Below are 27,484 nucleotides of genomic sequence, written 5' to 3'. Positions count from 1 at the left end.
AGTGTCAAGGTCAAGGCAGTCCTTAAAACTCAAGCACCCACCGAGTCCAACGATACCATTGGAGCAATTCCCACAGCTCCCCGGGTCGGGCCAGTTTAGACTTGGCCAGCAACCTTCCGCATATAACATTAAAGTGCATTGCACATCGTACTCTGAATTCCACAAAGAGAGGGGATAGACCGTTCATCGTGCATGTTCTTTTTAGCTCACCTGTCACGAAGTGACAATGTGAGCTATTGTGACTGTTTGATGTCCGTCTTCAGTCGTGGGTCGATCGTCAACAATTTCTAAAAAATCTTCTTGAAAACCACGGGGCAGAATTACACCAAAATTTACACGAATGATTCTTGGGTGACCCCCTTTCACAGTTGTTCAAAGAATTGAATTCCATGCAGAACTCTGGTTGCCATGACAACCGAAAGGAAAAATTTAAAAATCTACTTGTCCAAAACCAAAGGGCCTAGGGTTTTGATATCTGGTGTGTAGCATCATCTAGTGGTCCTCTAGCAAAATTGTTCAAATTATCCCCCTAGGGTCATATATGACCCCGCCCCGGGGGTCACATGGTTAATATAGACTTATATAGGGAAAACTTTGAAAATCTTCTTGTACAAAATCACATTGCCTAGGGCTTTTATATTTGGTATGTAGCATCATCTAGTGCTCCTCTACCAAGACTGTTCAAATTATCCCCTAGGGTCAAATATGGCCCCGCCTCGGGATCCCAAATTTTACATAGACTTATATAGGAAAAAAAGTTAAAAAATATTCTTGTCTGAAACCACAACACTTAGTCCCTTGATATTTGGTTTGTAGCATTATGTTTTGGTCCTCAACCAAACTTTTTCAAATTGTACCCCTTGGGTGAAAAGAGGCCCTGCCCTGGAGGTCCCAAGTTTTATATAGACTTGTATAGGAAAAAGCTTTAAAACTTTTCTTGTCTGAAACTCTACGCCCTAGACTTTTGATACTTGGTATGATGCATTGTCTAGTAGTCCACTACCAAAATTGTTCAAATTATGCCCCTAGGGTTAAAAGAGGCCCCGCCCTGGAGTCACTTAGTTATTATGTGAGTTATATAGGAAAAGTACTTAAAATATCATCTGATCCTATTTCCATGACTGTTTAATTATAATTACCTAATGACCCCAAGTGATATGATGTTACTTGACAGTGACCTTGACCTACTGACCTACTTTCTTGTTTTTTTTTAAGATACAGCCTTGAAATTTTGATGACATAGACAGTTTTGCACACAAATCGTTAAACTGAGTTTCATTGACCATGTATGTGACCTACTGACTTTCTTAATATTTTATCATCAGTTTGACATTTGAAACATGTAGCTCATATTATTTAGTTGAGGGATCCAGGGTCATCATGACCCTCTTGTTTAATATAGTTAGAGGCTTTCTTGACCGAACTACTTCTTGATTTTAGAAAGGTATAATTAGCAAGACAAGCAACAAGATCAACATCAAATCCTAAAAATCAAAATCAAAACGTAAAGCAATTTGTATCAGGTATTGGACTGTTAAATAAGTAGTGTTTTCGTATTACTTTTACTATGTGTGATAAAAACTGAAGCCAAATTCCTCTTACAAAGTATTTGTAGCTTAAATAGTGTGAACTCGACTGCCTCTAACTAACAAGCTAACGGATATGACGATTCATTTTAACGTAAATCAACTAGCGATTGAACGTAGTTTCTTACGTTTCCAAGTGGCAGAAAAAATTAAAACATGGTGAACTGTCTGTGGAATTAAATGATGTATAGTAAATTAATTCCTATTCGTTTTGTTACCATAGTGAACTGAATAGTGTCGAATGGATTTTGTTGTACGTCTAGCATAGTTACTGTAAAACTTGTTTGGTATACAAGAATTTCATCAAATGCAATTTGGCATGTAGGCCGTAAGCTAGATTTCTTATTAAGTGTGCCAAGTTTGGATGATGCCATTTCGGATAAAATCAAACTGTTGAATATTTTACAGGCCAGCTTTTAATTTTCGTAACTAATATTGATTGAACGTTTTTATTTTCTGATAAACATACCTATAAGCTACTTTAGCCAGAATCATGAATTTATTTAAGTGATCAGTACATGTAAACTGTAGAATTAAGTGGTTTAGGGCAGTGAAAATATTTGCCTTTTCGAAACTGAGTTATTTCAAAATACATACTTTTTACAGACAAAAATCCAGTTTGTCCGGAAATTATAATATTTTTATTCAATTTTCTTAAACTGATATGCGTTCTTGTCTACATGTTAAGATAACAGCGACACTTGCCTACCAATTTGAAAATGAAGCCTAAGATGAACATAGAAACAAACATTTTACACACCCTTTACATTACAGCATTTCTAGATTTCTAGAGTTTTACTAGAAATTATTATACATTATTGCTGATAAAACAATGTTGAAACACATGTACAATGGAGACGTGTGTCTAGATGGTGATTTCCCTTACAGAAGAAAAAGGCCTGCTGCGTACTCTTGCTGTGTACATACAGCGTATATGATGCGTACATGATGTGTACTGAAATCAAGGGCTTTAAATAGTACGCAGGATATACACCGCACATACACCAATAGTACGTTTGTAGTACACTTCTGACATGCAAATGAGCTCTGCCGCGTACTACTTGCTGCGTACATGCTGTGGACTACATAGTACACAGGATGTACGCTGGAGGAATTTAGTATGCGGGAAATAGTACGAAGCATGTACGCGGCACATACACTTTTCACATGCAAATGAGCCTGCGGTGTACTACCCCTGCGGCATACATGCTGTGTACTCCTGCGGCGTACATGCTGTGTACTCCTGGCCCGAGTCCTGCGGTGTACATGCTGTGTACTCCTGCGGCGTACATGATGTGTACTTCTGGCCCGAGTCCTGCGGCGTACATGCTGTGTACTCCTGCTGCATACATGCTGTGTACTCTTGTGGCGAAACTGCTGTGATAATATAAATTCCTTACCCCACCAACTTTCGTATGCAAATGCTGATCATTTGGACAGAAAAAAAAAACAGAAAAAAGATAAGTGACATGCATTAATAACTTATTATAAGTATTTACCCTTACCAAAATAATGTAGATTGATGTTATCAAATAAATTAGTATGCTTTTCTTCATCCACTTTTCAATGAAATACATCAATTTTTGTAGCTTGTAATTTGGTAAACATTTGAAGAAAATGGCGTAACTGCATCAAGGGGAAACAACTTTAATGCAACTAAATACAAGTGTTATGATTTATTATAGACGATGTGTGCGTAGTATGTATTTATTTTGATTAAAATCCATCTGAGAACAATCTATGACTGGAATTATATAAGCATTTATACACTTTTACTTCTGTAAAAAGTAGCGCACCAAAAAATTTGGATTGATTTTTCCAATGTGGGGCGAGCGCAATTAGCCAAAAATGTTCTGAAAATATACGAGCGGCAAATCCGATGAACAACTTTTTAATTTGGTGAGGCCTTAATGAGTTAACATAATGAGCATTAAAGCCTTTATTATAAAGTTTATAAAACATGACAGAATGGTGTTTTGCTTAAGAGTATTCAAATAACAGAGAGAGCTATTAATTCTTCTCATTCGGGCGCTGTTGAGGCATTATCTTGGTAATTATTTCATGTATTACAAAATGTAATGCAACGAAGTTCAAATAAGGCTTTTCAATTATCCAAGTTAGAAAGCTCCAGGATTAATTCAAAATGAAAAAGAATATATTTTTACACTGCATGCAAGGTGCAGCTCAGAAATCACTAAGATGTAAGCTTCACAAATGAACATTGCAAATAGTTTGGCAAATTTTCATTGTTCAGAATACCGGTAATCTGAACTATTCTATGCTATTAAGATAAAAGTTACTCGGAAATCAAGTTCTTGCTTCCAAAAAAAAAAAAAAAAGAAATGTACAAATCCTTCCTGCATGAAGTGTACTTCAGACTTTTACCTAAAAAAATTCAAAGTATAAACACCAAAAGAAAATGAACAAGTCCCTCCCGCGTATATGAAGTTTACTTCAGACTTTATAAAAAAAAAACTTAAAAATAAATGCCAAAAGAAAGTGTACAAGTCTTTCCCGCGTATATGAAGTGTACTGCACAAATTTCAAAGTATCTGCGGTGTACATGCAGTGTACTATTTTCTTGTACAAGTCCCTCCTGCATACATGCAGTGTACTCCTTAAATTTTCAGAGTCTGTGCTGCGTACCTGAAGTGTACTAGTGACCTCCTGCGTACATGCTGTGTACTCGTCGAAATAGTACGCGGCATGTACGCGGCATGCGGTGTATGTAAAATGTACTCCTCTGGCATACTACTGTGTTCGCGGCATATACACAGCAAATACGCAGCATGTACGCCACAGAGGCTTGCTTCTGTAAGGGTTGATCTATTCAGTTGGCAAAAGGATTTCAAGAAATGATGTGTAAGACAAGCTATTATTGGTGGTCCCCCATTTCTTTACCTCCGACAAAAGCGAAAGAGACCACTAAGTTCTGTATTTCAGTATTCTATATTGTGTCATAGTAGTCATACCTACCACCTTTCTGACGACTATTTGTTGTTTTTTTGTTTGTTTTTTTTCCCTTGTTTTTTGTTGTTGTTTTTTCTTTTCATTTATTTCGCTAGCAAATTATGTATTCAAATAAACACATCACTTAATAGTAACACTGATTATCCTAGAATGTCTTATTACATGCCAGAACAACGTCAATGATAACTTGCTATTTTTACCACACATAGTTTTCTAACAGTATATGTTTGTTTTACTTTTGCAGACAGCTGATAATAATGGCAAAAATCGTCATTGGTTCAGGGAAATTTCTATAAGAATTCCTAACCGTCGTTTCTACAGGCCGCAATTTCAAACAAGGCAGGATAGTCACAAAAGATAGACTTTTCCGAAGAAAGATTTCTTAGCTTTTTAGGTATGAAAAAAAAATTCAGTGTGTAAAACTGATATCATGGAATGAGCATATTTGATTACATTGGTTCATCAGTTGTGTAAAAAACTATGGCTACTCCATTGTATAGTTCAAAACTATCGGGATCAAAATTCAAGAATTGGATTAAGGCTGGATTAGGTGTTCTATATACTAAAGAAGGCATTGAGCCTTTTGTTCATGATGAAATAGAACAGTTCCAGCAGAAATGTTTGAGCGACATTTGCAACAACAATGGACTTCCTGCTGGTACCACATGTTCTAGTTGTTGTACAGAAAATGTTATTGTTTGTCCTACAGATAGAATTTGTAATGTGGGACGTAGGAAATGCAAATTCCATAGAAATTCTGCAACGCAATATCTCCCATCTGGCTGCCCTAACAAGATATGTCACAATTTCAAAAACGAAATACAGAATGCTCATCGTTTCTGTGGTCCATCATATAAAAACACTGATGCTACCCAGTGGTGCAGCAGTACATGGGAGGTTGCTAAATGCTTCATGCCACCAGACAGGTACAAGGATGTGAAAAATGCATCAGAGACGAATTTCAATGGAATCGTCAGTGTGATTATCAACTATAAAGCCTTTCAGTCGAAAGTTCACGATGACCTTAGTAGGAGAATCAATATTTTTGACAAGGTATGTCTAAACTCATGTATAATCATCCTCATCAGAGAAGGCGGGGTAGCTATATAGTTTTGCAGACTTTTATACAAGTTGAAAATGAAGTGGCAAGGAGTACGCTGCGAATACTGACCCGTAATTCTAGCCACTTCCTGACGTGGGTTTGGCAGAGAAGACCTATTGTGATTTTTACTTATAACATAAAATAGCTATTATGAATTTTTAGAAACATTTTTATCATGTTTATAGCCTCTTCATTTGCAAATTTATACAAGTAGAACGAGAGGCAAATACTGGTTATTAACAATGATATGACACATCTTGCGAAAAGGTAATATTTGGTCATATATTTTCTGTTATACTAAAATGTTTTAATGACGACTACAGAAAGATCAAATTCAAATGTTTATAACTAACGAGTCGACGCGTTATGCTTTTATCCTGATGCGGTCCATTTGTGTTTTCATTTTCTCTAAAAAAAGTATTCCAACAAACATGAACATTTCTGAATGAATATACATTTGAAGTGAAAGAATTAAATACATTAAGCATTTTCCGCTCGTAAAAAATGTTTTTAATTTGAAGAATGTTTGAATCGATCAAACTCAGTCATAGTCCTTCTGAAGGCTCATCATGTTTGACACATTGAAAATTGTCATATGAGTTTGGATTGCACAAGTTGGCACGTGTTTTCAGAGTTTATCTCTAATCAATGTGATTGCATTCTGTTGATTGCGTTATGTATGGTGGTGACACGTGATACTTATTAACTAACAAATAAACACGCTTCCTTTCTGTTGTACACGGATAGGAGAGAACTGAACAGATACTTTTTATATATCTAACTTGAACATTTTCAGTTCATCGTTACACATGCACGCATATCTTTGTTCTGTTATAAGATGTAACTTCTGCATGTTTTAACTTTTTATACGCCCGTTTGAAAAACAAGACGTATTATGGGAACGCACCTGTCAGGCGGGCGGCGTCCACAGACTTTGTCCAGAGCATATCTTCTTCATGCATCGAGGGATTTTGATGAAACTTGGCACAATTGTTCACCATTATGAGAGGGAGTGTCGTGCGCAAGAACCAGGTTCCTAGGTCTAAGGTCAAGGTCACACTTAGAGGTTAAAGGTCAAATTCAAGAATGACTTTGTCCGGAGCATATCTTCTTCATGCATGGAAGGGTTTTGATGTAGCTTGGCGCAATTGTTCACCATCATGAGACGGAGTGTTATGTGCAAGAACCAGGTCCCTAGGTCTAAGGTCAAGGTCACACTTAGAGGTCAAAGGATACAAGAATGAAGACTTTGTCCGGAGCATATCTTCTTCATGCATGTAGGGATTTTGATATATCTTGGCACAAATGTTCACCACCACGAGACGGAGTGTCATGCGGAAGAACCAGGTTCCTAGGTCTAAGGTCAAGGTCACACTTAGAGGCCAAAGGTCAGATACAAGAATGACTTTGTCCGGAGCATTTCTTCTTCATGCATTGAGGGATTTTGATGTAACTTGGCACAATTGTACACAATCATGAGATGGAGTTTCATGCGCAAGTCCCTTCTTTAGAATTACTTCCCTTTGTTGTTACTATAAATAGCTTTTATTGTAACTTTTTCATTACTAGTTGTAGGGAAAAATCGAGACCACTTTTCTGTAGTACAACATGCATGCTACATCCAGTTCTGAGGTGTATTTCGACCTATCACTTCCTGGAAAGTATTTTTGTGTGGACTTAATTTTTTTTTTTTTCTGTCTCCACCCCCCCCCCCCCCCCCCCCACTCTGGGGGAGACATATTGTTTTTGCCCTGTTCGTCTGTCCGTACGTCACACTTCATTTCCGATCAGTATCTGGAGAACTGGAGAACCATTTGACCTAGAACCTTCAAACTTCATAGGATGGCAGGACTTATGGAGTAGATGACCCCTATTGTTTTTGGGGTCACTCCAACAAAGGACAAGGTCACAGGGGCCTGAACATGGAAAACCATTTCCGATCAATAACTTGAGAACCAGCCCGCTCGCTTAGCTCAGTAGGTAAAAGCATTGGTTTATGGATCGCGGGGTCGTGAGTTCGATCCTCGGGCTGGGCATATGTTCTCTGTGACTATTTGATAAACGACATTGTGTCTGAAATCATTAGTCCTCCACCTCGGATTCATGTGTGGAAGTTGGCAGTTACTTGCGGAGAACAGGTTTGTACTGGTACAGAATCCAGGAACACTGGTTAGGTTAACTGCCCGCCGTTACATGACTGAAATACTGTTGAAAAACTGCGTTAAACCCAAAACAAACAAACAAACTTGAGAACCACTTGACCCAGAATGTTGAAACTTCATAGGATGATTGGACATGCAGAGTAGATGACCCCTATTGATTTTTGGGTCACTGAGTTAAAGGTCAAGGTCATGGGGTCCCGAAAAAGGAAAACCAATTCCGGTCAGTATCTTGAGAACCACTTGACCCAGAATATTGAAACTTCAAAGGATGATTGGTCATGCAGAGTAGATAACCCCTATTGATTTTGGGTTCACTGAGTTAAAGGTCAAGGTCACGGGGTCCCGAACAAGGAAAACCACTTCCGGTCAGTAACTTGAGAACCACTTGGCCCAGAATGTTGAAACTTCAAAGGATGCTTGATCATGCAGAGTAGATGACCCCTATTGATTTTGGGGTCACTCTATTAAAGGTCAAGGTCACAGGGGCCTGAACATGAAAAACCATTTCCGATCAATAACTTGAGAACCACTTGACCCATAATGATGAAACTTCATAGGATGATTGGACATGTAGAGTAGATGACGCCTCTTGATTTTGGGGTCACACAGTTAAAGTTTATGGTCACAGGGGCCTGAACGTGGAAAACAATTTCCGGTCAGTAACTTGAGAACCACTTGACCCAGAATGTTGAAACTTCATAGGATGATTGGACATGCAGAGTAAATGATCCCTATTAATTTTGGGGTCACTGCATTTAAGGTCAAGGACACAGGGGCCCGAACAAGGAAAACCATTTCCGGTCAGTAGCTTGAGAACCACTTGACCCAGAATGTTGAAACTTCATAGGATGATTGGTCATGCAGAGTAGTCTTTAGTAACTGCAGAGTTATTGCCGTTTAATTGTTTGAAATTCCACATATTTGTACATAACTTACCATTTGGTAGACTTTAAATAAACTTCTTTCATTCTTTTCCATGAACATTTATTATAAACATGTGAAGTTTTGTACCCACACTTGGTCAACCCCTTGCCTTGGTCACACCCCCTCCCCCCCCCCCCCCCCCCCCCCCACACCCCACCCCACAAAAAAAAACAACCAAAAAAACATTTTTTTTCATTTTCCATCAAAATTTATAATCAACATGTAAAGTTTTATTTCCTCACCCGTACCCCCCCCCCCCCCCCCCCCCACACACACACCTATACTATCAGCGGAGGATACCAGTTCATCGTATTTGCTTGTTTTATTGGCAATCTTATTCAATTCGAAAGATTTGTGGTACTGATTCAAGACTAAATGATTGTAAGGGTTTTCTCTTGAATTTTCTGTCAGTATTATTTCCCATGTATAGTGTCAGTTTATGTAAAGATGATAATGCTCATGTTTTTTATACTTTTTGATTGCAGGCTAGAGAAGTAGGTAAAGCTGTTACACATTCCTCATACTTAGGAATGGAAGATGAAGATCTACAACAGTACTTTAGCATTTTACAGAATCTACTGTCAGATCCTGGTACTTTAGCTACTAATTCATCTTCGCAGAATGCTAAAAAGAAATTAACTCAGGTACTTTACCATTGTTAACTTTAAATGTTCCGATAGAAAGAATATATCAAATGCCTTAGTTTCAGAACTTAAAAAGTTCATATAAACGAAACGAAAAATTATTATTTAGTATATATATCAAATATGCCACGTCTCAGGAATGATTTAGATATAACACGATAGCATTTACAATTTTACATTTTACGTAAATTCTAGAGGTGTACTGGTCAGCAACCAGGCGATCCTTGCGTGTATCAGTGCTATACACTGGGCACGTTAAAGAACCAGGCTGTCTATTCGCAACGAGCTAGGCTAAGTTAGCCGGACAAGCCTGTATCTGATTTCTGATCTCTCTGTCACGGGGGCTTTGTCTCACTCTGTCCCTCTGGTCAGATCGCTCTGTGTCTGTACTAGTAGAGGATGAATTATGCGCCCTGTGTGGCTGCATTTGAACTATGTAAAGCGCCTTTGAACGTGAAATTGATCATGAAAAGGGCGCTATATAAATCTGGTATAATAATAATGATAATAATAATGGAATGAAGTTTTGTGTTAAATGGTTTCAAAATACAATGCTTGAATGCAAATTTTATTGAACGGGGCGGAGTTTTAGACTAGATGGCGTTGAAATGCACTGCACTGACTGACTTGTTTATGAACGTGAAATTGATCATGAAAAGGGCGCTATATAAATCTGGTATAATAATGACAACAACAATAATAATAATAAATTAACAAATTCATGCGAACTGCAGGTTTGAAAAATCATTGTAATTTCTTCATTTGTCTAGATCTTGGTTGTGCAAAGAATTCCGCAGTTACACCTTTCAAAATTTTTGTTTAAATATCCCAACATCAAGAAAATGCAAGAATAATGTAAAATGTGTATCATATTTCAATAAGGATAACGTTATCTTTATACCATGTAAATGCTTTTTATTAAATGGAGGTAAATTCTTGAAAAAGGTAAAATCAAAATTGTATATGTTAAGGGATCTAAATAATTCTAGCATAACATAAAGAAAATGAAAAATGGCATAAAATTTGTTCTACGTTTAACGGTTTATTTGATACAGTATGTGCAGACTTTATATCATTTTCTCTCCCGTGCAATGACATTTTAAGAGCTGATATATATATAAGCATTTGAAATTTCATGTCAGCAATCCTGTCTTAGCTGATTATCTGAAACTACTGGACAGATTTTAAAAATACATGTGACGTTACGCTCATTGTTGGCGTACATTAGCGTAACTAACGTTATCGTCGTTTTTAACCGCTTTGACGTTACAGGGATTACTTGGGGTGTTTGGGCTACAGTATTCATAAATCATATCGTTCCGATATTTAAAAGAAATATTTGATATAGATGTCGAATGATGCTTATTCAATCAAATTATTTATCAGACAGTGAATTATATTGCAATGTTCGGATACAATTTTAATGCGTATACGTTATTTAGTTTTCAAACATAACGTCGACGTTACATTAATTTCACGGTTGTGACATTTCGGCTAGATTTTGCAATTTTCATGTGATAAATTTAATTTACATTCAACGTTAGACTTATGCATATCAATTTGCAGACAATTGTATGTACTTTTAGACTGTAGTGGCAGATTTGTAAGCAAATACATATTTCTGTACATATTTCGGCACGTAACAACTTCGTAATTTTATTTTTTGCATTTTTTGACACGTGTGACATCGCGGCTAGATTAAAGTATACATATATTAAACGCCATTATCTAAGTTAAAACAGGACAACAACTTACTAATTCAAAAGTAGAATTTATGTACTTTTTGTCAAAATAAATATTTTAGAAAGCATACGATAGTTAAAGAAACTATAGAAGTTTTAATAAATCCGGTCGAGGAAAGACATAAAATCTTACGTTTTCAGTTGGAACTGTCTTTCGCTTCCGATTTGTTACAGAAAGTATTGAAAAGCAAATGATTGAAATGACGTCAAATATAGTTGACGTCACGTCACCGAGTCTTCTTATTTGACGGAAAAAAATAATTTTATGAATTAACTAAGCCGTTAAATAATGCGCATTGGTAAATTTTGTTACATCTTACATGACGTTTTTGTGTTCTTTTCTATTATACTATGTCGAATTAAATTTTTACTAATTATTTAACGCAGATGCGATCACATTTACTAACAGGGCGATTGTTTTGACTTTCTTGTGATATAAGCATATAAACAATCGTATTTCTAAAACGAATTTCACGAAACATTGAAGTGTAAGAAACTTACAAATTCCCGATGTTCGCCAACAACGTACGCAACGTCATGTACTTATTTTGGTCTACAATCACTTTTATCTCGGCTTCAAACTTAAGATATTCCTTATCATCACCCACATCATATGGCACAAAGGCCTAACTCTTGCATTAATATTTCATGAATTATCCTCCTTTTTACTTAGAATTTCAGGGTAAAGTTTTGGTGCAAAGTTTTGGTGCACTTTCACCTTATCTCAGTTATTACTTAAAGGATTTGAATCAAACTTGAAATAGTTGTTCCGTATTATCACCCACACCATATTACACAAGGTGTGTAACTCTGGCACCAATTTTTATACGCCTGAAAAACGGGACGTATTATAGGAACGCCCCTGGCGGGCGGATGGGCAGGCGGGCCGGCGGGCGGCGTCCACAGACCTTGTCCGGAGCATATCTTCTACATGCATGGAGGGATTTTGATGAAACTTGGCACAGTTGTTCACCATCATGAGACGGAGTGTCATGCGCAAAAACCAGGTCCCTAGGTCTAAGGTCAAGGTCACACTTAGAGGTCAAAGGTCAAATTCAAGAATGACTTTGTCCGGAGCATATCTTCTTCATGCATGGAGGGATTTTGATGAAAGTTGGCACAATTGTTCATTATCATGAGACGGAGAGTCATGCGCAAAAACCAGGTCCCTAGGTCTAAGGTCAAGGTCACACTTAGAGGCCAAAGGATACAAGAATGAAAAATTCAAGAATGACTTTGTCCGGAGCGTATCTTTTTCATGCATGGAAGGTTTTTGATGTAGCTTGGCACAGTTGTTTACCATAATGAGAGGGAGTGTCATGCGCAAGAACCAGGTCCCTAGGTCTAACGTCAATGTCACACTTAGAGGTCAAAGATACAAGAATGAAAACTTTGTCCGGAGCATATCTTCTTCATGCATGAAAGGACTTTGATGTAGCTTGGCACAATTGTTCACCATCATGAGACGGAGTGTCATGCGCAAGAACCAGGTCCCTAGGGGTTAGGTCAAGGTAACAATTAGAGGTCAAAGATACAAGAATGAAAACTTTGTCCGGAGCGTTTCTTCTTCATGCATTGAGGGATTTTGATACAACTTGGCACAGTTGTTCACCATCATGAGACGGAGTGTCATGTGCAGGAACCAGGTCCCAAGGTCTAAGGTCAAGGTCACACTTAGAGGCCAAAGGTCAGATACAAGAATGACTTTGTCCCGAGCATTTCTACTTCAGGCATGGAGGGATTTTGATGTAACTTGGCACAATTGTACACCATCTTGAGACGGAGTGTCATGCACTGGGCCCGTCTTTTGAATTACTTCCCTTTGCTGTTACTGTAAATAGCTTATATTGTAACTTTTTCATTACAAGTCGTAGGGAAAAATTGAGACCACTTTTCCACGGCCTGTAAACACTGGCTCGTCCTCTTTGAGGAGCTGAGTTGAAAAAAGAGCCAATGATACTTCCGAGGAGGCGCTAATGACCGGAACTTCATGCAGAATGTAAACAAAGAAGAAGGGTGAGTTGATTGTTTCCTTTCTCCGATAAATGTAAGGCCCTATTTTAAAAAATAGCCAATGTAGTTCCACTCAGAAATGATTATACTTTTTATATATGCAGGCCATTTTGCAAGGTAAATGCATTCCTTGACGTGAGAACTTTTGAAAGTTGGAAAATACAGTAAGTCCAAACCAAAAGTGGACATTTTCCCATATATTTCACCCTAATTTACACAATTTTAAGATTTTATAGTCCCTGCATCAACCTTGCTGAAAAGCATATCTTACTACTGCATGACTTACGTGGTTTACTAGCGTGTTTATCCCATACACGTGCATTTATCACCATGTGGAGGAGCCAACGCCGCAGAGGAGGCGCTAAGAACCGGAGTGGGAGCCAAAGCACTTTGAAATTTAGTTTTTTTTAATGTGTCATCAATTCTCACATACCAGATCTTTATCATGATTTCCTTGGATTGTGACAAACATCTGATGGATGACGTTTTAACAACATCCTATTCATTTCCTTAGAATGTATTACGAGATATTTGCACTTCTCTTTTCTTTTGCACTTATCTAATGATGGGCTATCATGGCGTTATAAGTTGTATAATTATGATATTTTCTGTGAAAGGGACATTTCCTAATGCACAACGGTTTTCATGTCCAACGCATTTTGGATTTTTTAATAGTTAGTGTTAACTTTGTGGTAGTCTTGAAATGCAATTGCAATATGTGCTTCACTTGGTACTTACAAATGCTAAATAAATATAATTGTTTACTTGTAAATTGCTTAATTCGATTACATATACGTATATGAAAATGCTAACACTCAAAATACCTCTCCCAGATGTTCTAACGATAACAAAGAAACTGAAAACGTTATATATTTATTCCCCTGTCGAACCGCATGTATCATATAGCTTTTGTCTTATCCTTGTCCGTTTGTCAGTCGTCGTTCTGCAGTCAAAGTCATATTAATTAGTTATTATTTAGTACTGGGAGGGTGCCATCTGTTGAGGCAATATTTGATGTCAGATTTGTTTTTAATTAATGCTACGTAGTAAGAATGGGTATTGACCGTTACTGAGCTTACAGTTACAGAATTATAAATACAGTTTTCTAATTTTACTTAAATAACGTTTGTAAGGAAACACGTATGTTGATACTTAATTTCCAGCTAGCGCGATTCACTGATTTGCCGATCCTATTCTGCGGAATATCGAAAAAAAAATCATTTCTTATATTTACATTATATAGTATCGCTGCCTTTCTCGATTTTATTTATGCTTTCAAATAACTCTTTAAAAAATTGTTTCTAAATGAATTAGAAAAGACATAAATATATTGAAAAGATAAAAAAAAAACAATTGAGCAAAAATATCGAGGGAGTTTTATAAATTAAGTGTACATTCTAACATGACCAGCAATGCTTAAATCGTCAAAACGATATTGTGTTCACGTCGCAGTCGGAGTCGGCGTCGCCGTTCGAAATTGTTTTTTTATAAAGTCAAATATCTCTGTTACTATCAAAGCTATTGACTTGAAACTTAAAACAGTTATTTACTATCAAAGTCTACACCAGGAGAAACAATCTCTATAACTCTGATTGAATTTTGACAGAGTTATGCCCCTTTTTAACTTAGAGTTTTAAGTTTTATAAAGTTTTACTGGCAAAGCTCTAATTCAGAGTCAAGTACTGAGAAAAGTCGAGTGGGCTGTCTTATGGACAGCTCTTGTTATTTTAGGTAGATTATGTGCATTTGGGTAGTATAATACAATTTCAAACATCAAATTATAAACATTAAAACGGAATAGATATTACATTGCGAGAACGAAAACGCTTTATACGAGTGTTCATCACCTAGGAAATGAACTGGTCAGTGGCTCCGACTCTGGACTTTTGCGCCTCCTCCAAGGCTTTGGCTCCTCCTCTTAGCCAAAATTGAGCATAGAGGGGTAAAACCCGCCGTTAAAACACATAAATAATACAGATTTAACATACCATTATGGGAAAAATTGGTACAATGTATATTTACTCTTATATGTGTAAATTGGGACGAAATATATGGGTAAATCTCCACTTTTGGTTCGAACTTGCCCCATTTTCCAACTTTCAAAAGTTCTCACGTCAAGGAATGCATTTACCTTGCAAAATGGCCTGCATATATAAAAAGTATAATCATTTCTGAGTGGAGCTACATTGGCTATTTTTTGAAATAGGGCCTTACATTTATCTGAGAAAGGAAACAATCTACTCACCCTTCTTCTTTGTTTACATTCTGCATAAAGTTCCGGTCATTAGCGCCTCCTCGGAAGTATCATTGGCTCTTTTTTCAACTCATCTCCTTAAAGAGGACGAGCCAGTGTTTACAGGCCGTGTTTTCTGTAGTACAAAATGCATGTTACATCCAATTCTGAGCTGTATTTTGAGCTATCTCTACCCATGCCATGAATATCCTACCACTTTAGATTTCATACAGTTTGCCGGGTTTATGTGATGAATATAGCCAGTCTATCCCTCTGATCCATGACATTCCGTGCAAAGCATGGTTGCAAATTCATTCCGTGCAAAGCATGGTTGTAAATTATCTAAACACATGTACACTGCTGACTAGCGTACAGATTAAACCAACTATCAGTCAAATCGAGTGTGCAATATTTACTATTTGTTTAGTCCTCGTTGCTTCTGAGGGATCTATTTTTCAGATTTTGTTAGGGCCTAATATATTATGTTGTTATTAAGTGATTAAGTATATATCAATATCTATTTCAAGAAAAAAAAAAGACATTAGATAATTTTAGGATTTTTTTAATGATAACATCCTTACATCATTTAAGATATTTCAGCAAATAACTTTTTATTTACACTACAGTTTGTTCTTTGATTTTAATGCCGACCGTAACTTTGTAAATTCTTGTCCGGGCTGTAATTCTGTCATCCATGAAGGAATTTTGAAATAGTTTGGCATAAATATATTAACCTGAATGAGACGACGTTTCATGTGTAACACTCAGACCCCTTTCTACAAGGTTAAGGTCACACTTAGAAGTCAACAGTCCGGATCGTAACTTTGCCATTCATCCACAGGTGCCAGACACATAACCAAGTATTTTACTTAATAGACCTATATATGTATATAATAGACATTATATGTGTCTGGCACCTGTGCATTCATCAAGAGGTTTTAAAAGTACTTAGCATAAACGTTTATCAAAATGAGAACCCTAGCTCCAAGTTCAAGGTGTTAACAGGGTTATTTTTGTGTCCGATCCATATTTCTGCTATCCATGGAGGGATTTTGAAATATCTTGGCTTAAACGGTAACTATAATCAGATAATGTGTCACGCGCAAGACCCAGATCCCTTGCTCCAAGGTCAGTGTCTTATTTAGAAGTCATATCATAATAGATCTTTACGTGTCCGATATATAACTCTGTTATCCATGAGGGGGTTTTGAAACAACTTGGCATAAATGTTTACCATAAGGAGGCAATGTGTTACGCGCAAGACCCAGACCCCTAGCTCCAAGATCAAGTTTACACTTAGAAGTCAAGTGAAAGGTTAAAAGGGTCTGTTTCATATCCGATTCGTAACTCTGTCATTAATCATGTTACAATCTAAATATTTTAAGAGTTTGTACCAATTGCAAATTAGCTCAGTGGTAAAGCATACAGTCCATGTTAAACAGATCTTTTACCGTGTGGGTTCGAAACTCACCATCGACATTATTTTTTTTTCTCGTAAACATTTAGATTCCTTCATGAACTATGTGACAACACAACAGAGAAGTATCATAAGCCGATATGGCAGATCAGAAAAGTTTACCATTATATCAAAGATGATATTGACTAAATGCATGCATTTAAGCCATGCAAATAATAAACATACTGTTGTTTTATATAAAGGCATACACACAAATACAAACCATCAAAGAAAGAAACAAAAATATGGGAATGAAAATGAAAACGAAAAGAAAACACACACACACACACACACACACACACACACACAAAGAAAAAACGTGAAAAAAACTCACGTAGATTCGACCTCACAAAATGATTACGCGCAAGACCCAGACCCCTAGCTCCAAGATCAAGTTTACACTTAGAAGTCAAGTGAAAGGTTAAAAGGGTTTGTTTTTATATCCGGTTCGTAACTCTGTCATTAATCAAGAAATTTTGAAATTAATTAGCAGAAATATTCCCCGATAACGAGAAAACGTGTCGTGCATAACAACCAGACCACTAGCTCCACGATCGATGTCACATTTAGAGGTTAACGGTTTTCATGGTGTGTTTCTTGTCAGTTCCATACCTATTCCGTCGATGAAGACATTTTAAAATTACATAGCATAAACGTTCCCTATATTAAAATGACGTGTCAGACGCAAGTCCAAAATCTCTAGTTTCAAAGTCAAACTTAGATTAAAAAGCTAACATTTATGTTTCTTGTCTAGTCAATAACTCTGCCATCATCAAACATTATTTGTCACAATTTTCCCTATGATGAGGTAGTGTGTCATACTCAAGACCCAGACCCTAGCTCTAAGGTCAAGGTTACCTTCAGAGAATGTTTTCTCTTGTCGAAATATTAGTCATACCTTACACTATTCTGGCATATTTTGCGCATCGAACTGTAGCATTCTTGGACAAACCTCGGGGGCGTTTGTCACTAATAGTGCCATCTCTTGTTTGAGCTTCAGTTCTAACTTTGAGAGTTATATATATATTTGTACTTATCCCTTTAAATTGTCAAGGTCAGTAGTGGCTATAGTCAAGTTACCTTAAAGACACACCACTAACTAACTGTAACCTTTTGTATTTCCATAATGCTGTCTGACTAAAGTACATCTCCTATTACGCTATACTTAGGATCTGAAGACGTGCTATTGATATCCTCGTTCTGACGACCATTCCGTTAGCCAGGCAAAAGGCTTACTTACAACATTTTGTAAGAATAAAAAATCTGTAAGCGACTGGTCCCGGATTCGAGTCCCTGAGAGCCTACACATTTTTACTTACTTACAACATTTTGTAAGAATAAAAAACCTATATTTAGACTGGGTTTTTGATAGTTACATTTTTTATGACGTAAAGTATCAGCCGGTTAGCTCTGTCGGTAAAGCGTTAGCTCTGTCGGTAGAGCACTTGCTCTGTAAGCGACTGGTCCCGGATTCTAGTCCCTGACAGCCTACATATTTTTCTTAATTTTTGACATTCGAACAAGTCGTCTGATTGGTTAAAATAAAAAATAGAATTGCGAAGATAAAAATAGAAATTCTGGAAATCAAATACAAATGTATATACAATCGACGATTAAGAATGGGTCATTCTCGGATCTTCGTTTAGAAGATCAAGTACTTCAGTCAGATTGTTCCATAATTGTAATTATACATTTTTGTATGGAGAAATGAGAAATAACAAGTGTCTAATTACAGTTTGACAGTAACAGATATAAGGCTAAGACAATGTATTACTAAATATATTATTCAATTAATGTAGTAGTATGCATGGTACTTCATGTATTAAGGTGAGTTTAGATCACACTTTGTTTCTATATACAGTGTAAGATAGTTATTATTCTATTTTTTTATAAAACTATACTGAGAAGAGAATGACTGAGTAAGTTTGCAATGAAGTTATGAAAACCTGACTGAGCTTGTCCACCTGTCATCTTGTAGAATAGTTGTATGATACCAGTATTACCAGAATTATTTGCACAAAGTTCATGTGGGAGGAAAAAGTAGACCACTAGGTATTGGTGGGTCTTTAACTCTTCTAACTTGTTAAATACCGATGGATAAAAATAAATGCTATAGCCTATAATTAACGGTCAATGCGAATACGTTAATGTTACACACCGATAGCCACACGAAAACTACATGCAGATATAGACTTGCCACAGTTCTCTACTGCGAAAATCTAAAGTGGTAATTTTGACCGGGAATTCACGGCATGTGGTAAGGATTTTTATGTGGACTTGTAATTTTTTTTTTGTTTGGATTTTTTTTCTTTAAAGATTAACTTCCCTTAGTTGTTACTATAAATAACTTACATTGTAACTTTTTTATAATTGACCATAGGGAAAAACCAAGACCACTTTTCTGTGGTACAACATTGATGTTACTTTCAAATTTTGGGTGTATTTTAAGGTATCTTAACCTGGTAATGATTTTTTTGTGGACTTAGAAAAATAAAAGAATTACAATAATTTCTTAAAAAACCCCAGAACATTGTAAAGGACTAGAAAATTAAAATTCCATTTGCAAATACAGGTGCTAATGTAAAAAAAAATGCTGTGACGGGCGTATATTGTGACATTCTGGCACTCTTGTTCATAAATAATGCCACCCCCTTGTTACTTAGAATTTTATGTTATATGTTTAATGCATTTCCATCATATCTGTGTTATTTCACAAGGGATTTGATTCAGACTTAAAAGAATTGTTCATCATCAATACCTATATCATTTGACTCAAAGGGTATAGCTGTGACACTTGTATTTTATGATTTACTAAACTTTTGTACTTACAATTTCAGGATATAGTGTTAATACAGTTTCACTGTATCTCTGTTATTACTTGATGGATTTGCTTCAAACTTAGTTGTTCCACCTTACCACCCACCTCATTTGACACAAGGTGCATAACTCTGTACATATTTTTCATGAATTATTATTAAATATTACCTCTCTAATTACTTACTTTTTTTGACACAGACTCAAGCTATTGTGCAATATCTTCATCCATCTTTGGAGTCATTAAAATACTCCAGTGACAGCTCCAGTTTCCTCAGATGTGCCCAGTTTCACTATCCAGCATCGAAATAGTCGAGCGCGCTGTCTCCTGTGGCAGCTCTTTTTTACATATTCTTAATATAACAGTTTATCCGCCATTTAAGATATATCAATATCTTAAAAAATGAGCATCGCGAAGTTGGCACTGACGAAGATCGAAAATCGAAATTAAATTTCTAGCCAGCTTTAAACTTCGAGCCAGGTCGAAGATCGAAACTTAACATTTAATATCAATTTCGTGCTTGCTATGAACTTCTAGCCAGCTCGGAGATCGAATTCAAGATAGAATTTCGAGCCAGCTCGAAAATCAAAATTCAGATTTTCTAAAAGTTGAATTTCGAGCTGGGGTTGAATTTCGAGCCAGCTCGAAGATCGATATTCAGATTTTCAAAAAGTTGAATTTCGAGCTGGGGTTGAATTTCGAGCCAGCTCGAAGATTGAAATTCAGATTTTCAAAACGTTGAATTTCGAGCTGGGATTGAATTTCGAGCCAGCTCGAAGATCGAAATTCAGATTTTCAAAAAGTTAAATTTCGATCTTCGAGCTAGCTCGAAATTCAAACCCAGCTCAAAATTCAACTTTTTGAAAATCTTAATATCGATCTTCTGATTTTGAATTTTGAGCTGGGGCTGAATTTCCAGCCATCTCGAAGATCGAAATTCAGATTTTCAAAAAGTTGAATTTCGATCTTCGAGCTGGCTCGAAATTCAACCCCAGCTAGAAATTCAACTTTCTGAAAATCTGAATTTCAATCTTCGAGTTGGCTCGAAATTCAACCCCAGCTCGAAATTCAACTTTTTGAAAATCTGAATATCGATCTTCGACCTGGCTCGAAATTCAGCCCCAGCTCGAAATTCAACTTTTTGAAAATCTGAATATCTATCTTCGAGCTGGTTCGAAATTCAACTCCAGCTCGAAATTCAACTTTTCAAAATGTGAATATCGATCTTTGAGCTGGCTCGAAATTCAACCCAAGCTCGAAATTCAACTCGAAATTCAGATTTTCAAAAAGTTGGATTTCGAGCTTGGGTTGAATTACGAGCCAGCTCGAAGACCGAAATTCAGATTTTCAGAAAGTTGAATTTCGAGCTGGGGTTGAATTTCGAGCCAGCTCGAAGATCGATATTCAGATTTTCAAAACGTTGAATTTCTAGCTGGGGTTGAATTTCGAGCCAGGAGGCTCGAAGTTTAAAGCTGGCTAGAAATTTAATTTTGATTTTTGATCTTCGATGTCAGTGCCAACTTCTCGATGCTAAAAAAATGCCCCTATATTCCTGTTTTTATAATAGGAATATGTTTCAATATTATATAAATGTCTTGGCAACTATATAAGAGATTATATTCCAGCTTCAAAATGATACCTTGGTCATTGACATAGAGGATATCCGGAAAGTGCTCGATGATGTTGCTAAGGCAGTTGAGAATGAACTAAGAACTGAAAAAGATGAGCACACGAAGAAAGCTGAAAAACAAAAGTTAGAAATAATCAAGATCACAAACAAGTCTGTTAGTGCTTTTAAAAGGCAAGAAAAATGGTCAATGTTTGAGCTAGATAAAGTAATATCTGCAGTTGTGGAAACAGAAGTACATACAAAGGAACCGGTAATAGAGGATCACTCAATACAGAAGAGTCACCAACATGAAGCTGAGGGTAAGTAACTTCCATTTAAACTCTATGAAAAACACTAGGGATGCGAGTACCGACTTTGGTATTTGAGTACTCGCCATTTTGTCGGCGACGCCGTCTAAATTCGTTTTCGTTACATATGCCACGTGACTTCAGTTTGCAAATCAAACTACTTGATAACGCATTATAGATAATTTATCAAAATAAAAAAATTTATGCAACACTCTGCCTGATTGGACGAGAGTGTCAATTTCTTTCACTCTGTTGATTGTGCTACGCTGAGTGAAATGTAGACAAAGCGTTTATCCTAAACGACGCTGTTCACAGTTTTAAAGCTAACTTTGGCTCAGTATATTTAGCAAGAATATTGATATATCTCAAAATGATAAGTAAGTTTAATAAATATGATAAAAGCCTGTTCAAATACCAACATATATCAAATTAAAGAAAGAGCTGAATACGGTCTGCGTATCACATGAATAAGGGTGTGGTAAGAGTCTTTTATGTAGAGAAGTGCTTTTTAAAAGATTTTCCTTGTTACAATTGTCGTCTGTATATGAAAAGGTTTCTTGCTTTTGTGACTTATTCAGATTGCATATTAAAATGAGTACTTGTTTGCTTTGATACATTTGTTATAAATTATTTAACTGATTTATTATATATGAATATTTTTCTTTAGTATGGTATGCAAATACTGAACTCAGTTGAAATCTGTTTTATTACATATATGCTATATAATGACGGAATCTCATTACACTGAAATGAAGGTACGCTGCATACAGTTTATCTATATGATAATGACTACAGTCAAACTTTGCTTATGAAACAGAAATATTGAAATAATTAAAATTGTATGTTTTGCTTGACCTTCACTTTTTTATAGGTGTGACGTCATTGTCCAAAGATTCATGAATAGCGAATATGCATTTGTTAAAGCGGGATCAGTTGGCCTATTTTAGAAATAAATAAAAATAATAAATAAAAAAATCCTTTAATTGATTTTTTCTCATGTACTCTAATCAAACTTGATTTGTAGCATCTTTATTAGGCCCGCAGCCAACTTTGTTCAGCTGGGACATTTGACCCCTTTTAGGGGCTGCTAGAGCTAAAACTAGAAATGCCTTTATACAGCGTCTCATGAACAGCTTGGTGGATCTTTGTCATACTTGGTCTGGAGCATCATTATAAGGTCCTCTTCCAAATTTATTTATATAGGAACTTGGGCCCTACTAGGGACCACTATAGCTAAAAGTAGATATGCCTTTCTTCGCATTAACCACTAAAATGTAATGGATTTTTATCAAACTCGATGTGTAACAATATCGTAAGGTCTCCTGCTATTTTGTTACAAATGGGGATAGGGACCAATTTAGCTAAAAATATAAACACGTTTAATGACCTCTTCTCATGAACCGCTTCACGAATCTTCATCAAACTACTGCTGTAATTATTCGTCTAAGGATAAACGAAACAAAATTGCAACCCTACGAAACCTTTGCGAAAAATTAAAAGAGAACAATTTAAATTGTTAAAGTGCGGTGTTTAGTTTTGCAATTAGAAAAATGTTAGATGAAAGATGAATGTTAGATGAAAAATTCATAAACTTCTTTCCTTATTACAATTCGCCGACCATCATTTTTAAAGATATTTCTTGTTTCCATTTATTACAGAATTATGGCCCTTCAAATAGCCAAAATAGTTGATTCTTTATTTGTGATGCTCATAGCTCAAAAATATATGGCCTAGAATAATGAATCCTTTTTATAAAATGTTTGTTTAGGCTAAACCCCATTAACACTTCAAACTTTGAATTATTGCCCCTTATTTGTGACAAATGTACCAGTGTGGGGTGTCCTTCAGACACATTCTAGTGTTTCAAACCATTTTTGTCGAGCACGCTTGCGGTGAACTCAATATAGTCGTCACTTTTTGCGGGTCGTTGTATGTGTGTCCGTGCGTGCTTCCGTCCAATTTTGTCCGGACCATAACTTTGACATGCATGGACCAGTCTTATCCGTATTGTGCATGAATATTTATGTCAATGAGAAGGAGTGTCATGCGTAAACCCAATTATCCTGTCTCAAAGGTCAAGGTCACAGTTGGAGGTCAAAGGTCTGCATGGACCAATCTTGCTTATATTTGGCATGGATGTTTACCTTAATGAGAAGGAGCGTCATGCGCAAACCCCATGTTCTAAAAGGTCAAGGTCACAGTTGGAGGTCAAAGGTCAAATTGAAGTTTGTCCAGAGCATTTATTCTTCGTGCATGGTGGGACTCTGATGTTACTTGGCATGAGTGTTCACCATTATGAGACCGAGTGTCATGCTCAAGCCATATGAGACGGAGTGCCAGGCGCAAGAACCAGGTCCCTAGCTCTTAAGGTTGAGGTCACACTTAGAGGCTAAAGGTCAGATACAAGATTGACTTTATCCAGAACATTTCTTCTTCACGCTTAGAGTGATTTTGCTTTTGATGTAACCTGGAACAAATGTTCGCCACAATGAGAGGGATTGCTTGCACAAGAACCAGGGCCCTAGATCTAAGGTCAAGGTCAAACTCAAGAGGTCAAAGGTCAAATTTAAGAATGACATTGTCCGGAGCATTTCTTCTTCGTGCATAGAGCCATTTTAATGAAAACTTAGCACAGGTGTTCACCACCGTAAGACACACTTTGTTTTTAGAATTACTTCCCTTTGTTTTACTTATAATAAGTAGCTTATATTGAAACTTTTTTTATTATTGGCTGTAGGGAAAAATTGAGACCACTTTTCTGTGATACAATATGCATGTTACATCCAATTTTTTAACCTGTAGACCTGAATTTTTGTGATCGTTCGATGTCCGGCGTATGTCTGTCGTCAGTCTGTCTGTCAACATTTAGCTTGTGTATACGATAGATGTTGTATTTTTCAATTGATCTTCATGGAATTTTGTCAGAATAATTACCTTGTTAAAATCTAGAATGAGTTTGAAAATGGTTTATCTGGGGTCAAAAACTAGGTCACTAGGTCAAATTAAAGAAAAACCTAGTGTCTGCGATAGACGCTGTATTTTTGCTCACCTGAGCAATGCTCAGGTGAGTTTTTCTGATCGCTCGATGTCCGGCGTCCGTCGTCTGTCTGTCGTCTGTCGTCCGTCAACATTTAGCTTGTGTATGCGATAGAAGCTGTATTTTTCAACTGATCTTCATGAAACTTGGTCAGAATGATTACCTTTATGAAATCTAGGCCGAGTTCGAAAATGGGTCATCTCGGGACAAAAACTAGGTCACTAGGTCAAATCAAAGAAAAACTTTGTGTATGCGATAGAGGCTGTATTTTTCGATTAATCTTCATGAGTTTTGGTCAGAATGATAACCTTGATGAAATCTAGGCCGAGTTCAAAATTGGGTCATCTCGGATCAAAAACTAGGTCACTAGGTCAAATCAAAGAAAAACCTTGTGTATGCGATAGAGGCTGTATTTTTCAATTGATCTTCATGAATTTTGGTCAGAATGATTGCCTTGATGAAATCTAGGCCGAGTTCGAAAATGGGTCATCTCGGATCAAAAACTAGGTCACTAGGTCAAATCAAAGAAAAACCTTGAGTATGCGATAGAGGCTGTATTTTTCAATTATTCTTCATGAATATTAGTCAGAATGATAACCTTGATGAATAATAGGCAGAGTTCGAAAATGGGTCATTTCGGGTCAAAAACTAGGTCACTAGTTCAAATCAAAGAAAAACCTTGTGCATGCGATAGAGGCTGTATTTTTTAATTGATCTTCATGAATATTGGTCAGAATGATTGCATTGATGAAATCTAGGCAGAGTTCGAAAATGGGTCATCTCGGTTCAAAAACTAGGTCACTAGATCAAATCAAAGAAAAACCTTGTGTATGCGATAGAGGCGGTATTTTTCAGTTGATCTTCGTGAATTTTGGTCAGAATGATAGCCTTGATGAAGTCTAGGCCGAGTTCGAAAATGGGTCTTCTGGGGTCAAAAACTAGGTCACTAGGTCAAATTAAAGAAAAACCTAGTGTCTGCGATAGACGCTGTATTTTTGCTCACCTGAGCAATGCTCAGGTGAGTTTTTCTGATCGCTCGATGTCCGGCGTCCGTCGTCTGTCTGTCGTCTGTCGTCCGTCAACATTTAGCTTGTGTATGCGATAGAAGCTGTATTTTTCAACTGATCTTCATGAAACTTGGTCAGAATGATTACCTTTATGAAATCTAGGCCGAGTTCGAAAATGGGTCATCTCGGGACAAAAACTAGGTCACTAGGTCAAATCAAAGAAAAACTTTGTGTATGCGATAGAGGCTGTATTTTTCGATTAATCTTCATGAGTTTTGGTCAGAATGATAACCTTGATGAAATCTAGGCCGAGTTCAAAATTGGGTCATCTCGGATCAAAAACTAGGTCACTAGGTCAAATCAAAGAAAAACCTTGTGTATGCGATAGAGGCTGTATTTTTCAATTGATCTTCATGAATTTTGGTCAGAATGATTGCCTTGATGAAATCTAGGCCGAGTTCGAAAATGGGTCATCTCGGATCAAAAACTAGGTCACTAGGTCAAATCAAAGAAAAACCTTGAGTATGCGATAGAGGCTGTATTTTTCAATTATTCTTCATGAATATTAGTCAGAATGATAACCTTGATGAATAATAGGCAGAGTTCGAAAATGGGTCATTTCGGGTCAAAAACTAGGTCACTAGTTCAAATCAAAGAAAAACCTTGTGTATGCGATAGAGGCTGTATTTTTTAATTGATCTTCATGAATATTGGTCAGAATGATTGCATTGATGAAATCTAGGCAGAGTTCGAAAATGGGTCATCTCGGTTCAAAAACTAGGTCACTAGATCAAATCAAAGAAAAACCTTGTGTATGCGATAGAGGCGGTATTTTTCAGTTGATCTTCGTGAATTTTGGTCAGAATGATAGCCTTGATGAAGTCTAGGCCGAGTTCGAAAATGGGTCTTCTGGGGTCAAAAACTAGGTCACTAGGTCAAATCAAGGAAAAACCTTGTGTATGCGATAGAGGCTGTATTTTCAACTGATCTTCATGAAATTTAGCCAGAATGATTACCTTGATAAAATCTAGGCCGAATTCGAAAATGGGTCATCTGGGGTCAAAAACTAGGTCACTAGGTCAAATCGAAGAAAAACATTGTGTATGCAATAGAGGATGTAGTTTTCAATTGATCTTCATGAAATTTGGTCAGAGTGATTGCCTTGATGAAATCTAGGTCGAATTTGAATATGGGTTATCTGAGATCAAAAACTAGGTCACTAGGTCAAATTAAAGAAAAATCTTGTGTATGCGATAGAGACTGTTTTTTTCAATTGATTTTATGAAATTTGGTCAGGATGATTGCCTTAATGAAATCTAGGTCGAATTTGAATATGGGTCATCTGAGGTCAAAAACTAGGTCACTTTGTCAAATCAAAGAAAAAACTTGTGTATGTGATAGAGGCTGTATTTTTCAATTGATCTTCATGAATTTTGGTCAGAATGATTGCCTTGATAAAATCTAGGTCGAGTTTGAACATGGGTCATCTAGGGTCAAAAACTAGGTCATATCTAAGAAAATGCTTGTTTTATCGGAAGAGACCAATTTTTTGGTCCAATCTTAATGAAAATTGGTCAGAATATTTGTTTCCATGAAATCACTAGGTCAAACATGTTTTACACTGTTTTGGTGTGTTTCTTAGGTGAGCGACCTAGGGCCATCTTGGTCCTCTTGTTTAATTGATCTTCATGAATTTCGGTCAGAATGATACCCTAGATAAAATCTAGGCCAAGTTTGAAAATGGGTCATCTAGGTTACCAGGTCAAATTAAAGAAAAATCTTTCGTATGCGATAGAGACTGTATTTATGTCTCCCCCAGGAGACATATTGTTTTTGCCCTGTCCGTCCGTCCGTCCTTCCGTCCGTCCGTCCGTAC

At 36.7% G+C, this 27,484-nt stretch overlaps 1 protein-coding gene across 1 annotated transcript in view; it reads left to right on the top strand.

Moving 5' to 3' along the window:
* Nucleotides 1-27,484, top strand: part of LOC123540717 (uncharacterized) — a 47,578-nt gene that overhangs the window by 14,764 nt on the left and 5,330 nt on the right. The window contains exons 2-4 of the mRNA XM_053527497.1: nt 4,801-5,609; nt 9,230-9,388; nt 21,273-21,576. Coding sequence (XP_053383472.1) covers nt 5,037-5,609; nt 9,230-9,388; nt 21,273-21,576 — 1,036 coding nt within the window. The 5' untranslated portion in view covers nt 4,801-5,036. The remainder of the gene's footprint in view (nt 1-4,800; nt 5,610-9,229; nt 9,389-21,272; nt 21,577-27,484) is intronic.

The sequence above is a fragment of the Mercenaria mercenaria genome, chromosome 16 (genome assembly GCF_021730395.1).
Source record: "Mercenaria mercenaria strain notata chromosome 16, MADL_Memer_1, whole genome shotgun sequence".
NCBI lineage: Eukaryota > Metazoa > Mollusca > Bivalvia > Venerida > Veneridae > Mercenaria > Mercenaria mercenaria.
Note: the sequence above shows the minus strand (reverse complement) of the source record. Positions and strands in the feature narration are given on the sequence as shown.